The 4,064-nt window shown below is 34.5% G+C and overlaps 1 protein-coding gene across 1 annotated transcript; it reads right to left on the bottom strand.

The window, feature by feature from the left end:
- Positions 1–748: 748 nt before the first annotated feature.
- LOC110019371 (60S ribosomal protein L10) lies at positions 749–3,818 on the bottom strand (the record flags this gene model as incomplete). The annotated part of the gene is given in 2 exon segments (XM_020717012.1): positions 749–1,383; positions 3,709–3,818. A coding segment is annotated over 1 exon segment (630 nt), but the record flags the coding sequence as incomplete, so codon positions are not given.
- Positions 3,819–4,064: the final 246 nt, after the last annotated feature.

Below are 4,064 nucleotides of genomic sequence, written 5' to 3'. Positions count from 1 at the left end.
ACTTCTCTTTACATGATTTTGCGCTGGATTTCATGCAACGCTAAAACATTAAATAATCACTCTACCGGCACAGACATTTCGATGCGCATCAATAGTACTTTGTAATTTAATCATATATATGTTTCATTCTAAAACAAATTCAATAATTATATAATTCTATGAATTAAATTTTGATCAACAAAATGTAGGAAGATTTACATATGTATAACTCCAACCGCAAACTAGATCAAGGAGGCAGACGCCATTCCAGCAAACTGTAAACGCGGGGGATGGAGCGAAGAATGCACAGATGAATGCCTGAACCAGCTGAAAATGGCTCTATGGAATCCTACTCTGAAACTGTTAATGAAAAGATTAAGGAAACGAAAAGGCTGAGGATGCGTTGAAGTCTCACATCTTATTTATATTAAGCTTTATGAAGAAAAGATATAAGCAAATGTTTTGTACATCGATTGATGATATTCCTAACTCATGTATTCAAAGAGAAATTAAAAAAAAAATTGATCTTCGTCGAACAAAATTCAAAAAAATAGATGAAACAACAAAAACAATGAAACAGATAAGAAATGTGCAACGTCTAAAAGACCAAAATAGATAACAGCGTATTCCATAAGTCCACAGCCAAACATCAAATAACACATCATATTCCAATTCTTACCACAAGCAAGAAGGGAAAATAAAGCAGAAGCAGGGAACCAACCAACCTTATTCTACTACGCATGCGAGGTCTCAAAAAGCCCTTCCCTGCCTGCCTCAGCGCAAGCTTTCCATGACATCCCAACAACTTCGCATTAACTCCATCAGAAACAATCCTGTTCTCCTGCTTCCATTTTATATAATCTGTTCTGCTGAACTTCGTGAACCCCCACTTCCTGCTCACAATGATCTTCTGCCTCCCCGGAAACTTGAACTTTGCTCGCCTCAGTGCCTCCTGCGCGTGCGCGCTGTTGCTATCCTTGCACCTCACGGAAAGCAGAACCTGGCCGATCGCCACCCTCGCGCACGTGCCCTGCGGCTTCCCGAATGCACCTCGCATGCCGGTTTGGAGGCGATCTGCCCCGGCGCACGAGAGCATTTTGTTGATGCGCAGGACGTGGAAGGGATGAACGCGGACGCGGAGATGGAAGGCATCTTTTCCTGCGGCTTTTGTCATGTACTTGTTGCAGGCGATGCGGGCGGCTTCGAGAGCTTCGCTGGAGACGTTTTCTTTCTCCCAGGAGACGAGGTGGACGCAGAAGGGGAACTCATCGACGCCTTTCTTCTTCATTCCCACATCATAGATGCGTATTTTGGGGTCAGGGACGCCACGGCAGTAGCGGGATTTGGGGTAGGGCTTGTTCTTGATTTGGCGATAGCAGCGGGCAGGTCTTCGTCCCATCTTGCCTGAGAAAATCATGTTGATTATGCATAAGATTTTTTATTTTTTTCCCCTAATGGTTTCAAAAATAACAGTTTTGAAATTTGAAACAACACCTTACTAAAATGCACAACTTATTAGAGAAGGCAGCAAAAAAAACAAAACAGGGAGATTTACATAAATACCACTCAGCCCGTATGTGTCCCCTCCGAATACATATGTTTGGATTTTCAACATTAAAGAATGTTCAGACAAGACTGAACTCCTATTTCATTCAGTCATGGGGGGCTTTACATACATACCACTCAATTCGTATGTTCTTCTTATAAACCGATCCAAATTCTATGGTATCTATGTTAATGCACCGAATAAATTTTTTTATAACACTATCCAAATTATAGGAAATCACGTCAAACAGTATGAATGCAGTGCCATAGTTAAATTAGAATATATAACAGAAAGAGCCCTTCAACTTACTGAAATATTTGATTTTTATGTCAACATTCCAACAAAAGGTACAAGCCAAATTGCACTCAAAAGAGGCATAGTTCTAAAGATCATTAAACAAAGGGGCATTTACATACATACCCACACAATTTTTATGCATTTACATAAATAACACAATTTCATCTTTGTATTTATCACACTACAAAACTTTAACATTGCATCAAGAAACTAACCTTTTAAAAGTAAAGCACACCTTCACATGCATAGTTTTATAATAGAAAAGTGTCATACATGTAAATATTAAACTTTAGGTATTAAATATAATATTAAACTTTTAAGTATTAGATGTGTAAATACATAGAAATTGAGTTGCATATATGTAAATTTTCCTAAACAAAATTAATCTGCGGTCAGTATAAAAATCAAACTAGAAAAAAATATGCTTTGGCAACGGTGAATAACTACTGTTCATTAATATGTAAATTTATCTTTAAGGTATTAAAAATGTTAAGAAAATAATATTTTTTTAATGTATATTAGGTGATTTCTTATTATTTATCTCCTAACTGTTCATTCTATTTATCAACTTATTATAAAGTTATTATAAATTAATTTCATTTTCTCTCTTTTATATTAAACAAGCTGACTCGCAAGCTAGCATGAATCATAGACTTAAGCTAGAGCTTGAAAAAGTTAATCAAGCTCAAAACGAGGGCGGCTCGCGCTCGGCTCAACTCGTTTGCACCTCTAATGAATTTATTCAAATTCTAATGATTCTAGCTCATCAAATAACGACCTAAGGAGAAGAAAGCATATCATGAATTCTTATATAATTTCACGCTTAAATGTATCTTCCATACTTCCTATAGGCAACAAAATAAGTAAACCGAGAATTGATCACCTGTCTCTAATCCATGAAAATATCAAGCTATTTATTCTCCACAAAAAATGCATCAAACCATGGAATTTCTCCATCCGTCAAAATATTGTATCAATTTCTTTATATTAAGCAACAAAATAATTCATCTTCTATAAATATGAGAGCTTTATGCTCAATAAAGATGTATCATAACTTCTTTCTCTCCAACAAAAAGATTTATAACCATTTTGTTATTAGAAAACCAAAAAAACTCATTGGTTGAAGTGCTATAATTGCGAAAGCATCCTGACCAAAGGGATCTGTATAAACATGTTTTCCAATTTGAGTATGGAGCATATAGATATTCAAGAATCGAACTACAGATAAATATTTCATCATTCAGCTATACTGTACATCTAAACCCATGAGTATTGAATGTTGTATATGTAAACTTTTTTCAAGGAAACAAATCTGAGATCACATATAGTAAATATAAGAATGAGGTTAGTGTATAACCCTTCCAATTACAAATAAGATAGCAATGGTATATGAAGGTTTACATAGAGAGATGCTGCTTGGGAATTAGACAGAAAATTGAAAGCAAAGAGGATTCGGAATTACAAATTCCAGCATCAATACCTAAATGGTAAGGAAATCCCAGCAGAAAATTGAAACATCTTTTGGATATAAATGTAACACAAAACATTCTGATATAACATGTTTCTTGGTAATTTATAAAGTATTTTTTTATCGTAAGAAGGCTGCCCAGATCGCCATTCCGACATTTAACTAAAATAATCGTATATCAATTCATCTTCCCTTTTCTTGAAAATAAAACCATATTCAAGATCCACAAATAGTGCAAGATAAAAAAAACACCAGATCCCATTGCAAAGATAAAGATGAACGCAAGAATAAGCAAATCTCACAAATCCATCAGCCAGCGATCGAGGAATCCATTCATATCTCAGAACGATTAAAGAAAATAGTACGGGAAAGAAGAAGTTCCTTACGATTAGATTAGGAATAGAGAAAAATTCCTTACAGGATAAACTATTCCACGGATCAACGATCGGAGAAGGAGGAAGAAAAGAGGCCGCGCACAGCCGCTTGCGAAGAAAGAGGAAGCGGCGGAGCGACGCAATCCAATCGGGTTTAGGGTTCCGCTAAAGAGCTATTTATAGTTAATTAATTATATATAGAAATTAATTTATTTTAATTTTTTTTTTAAGTTTATGTGGATTGACTTAATATGTATTTTATTTAACTTTAAGTTATTTTATAATTTAAATTAATTAAATATTAATTTTATTTATAATAATTTTAATTTATATTTAAAAATGTATTTAAATTGATTAAAATTATTAATTTTTTTTATATTCATAATTACTTTAAATCTTT

This window comes from Phalaenopsis equestris, unplaced genomic scaffold (assembly GCF_001263595.1).
Source record: "Phalaenopsis equestris unplaced genomic scaffold, ASM126359v1 Scaffold000054, whole genome shotgun sequence".
Taxonomy (NCBI): Eukaryota; Viridiplantae; Streptophyta; class Magnoliopsida; order Asparagales; family Orchidaceae; genus Phalaenopsis; species Phalaenopsis equestris.
This window is presented reverse-complemented; position numbering and strand designations above follow the sequence as displayed.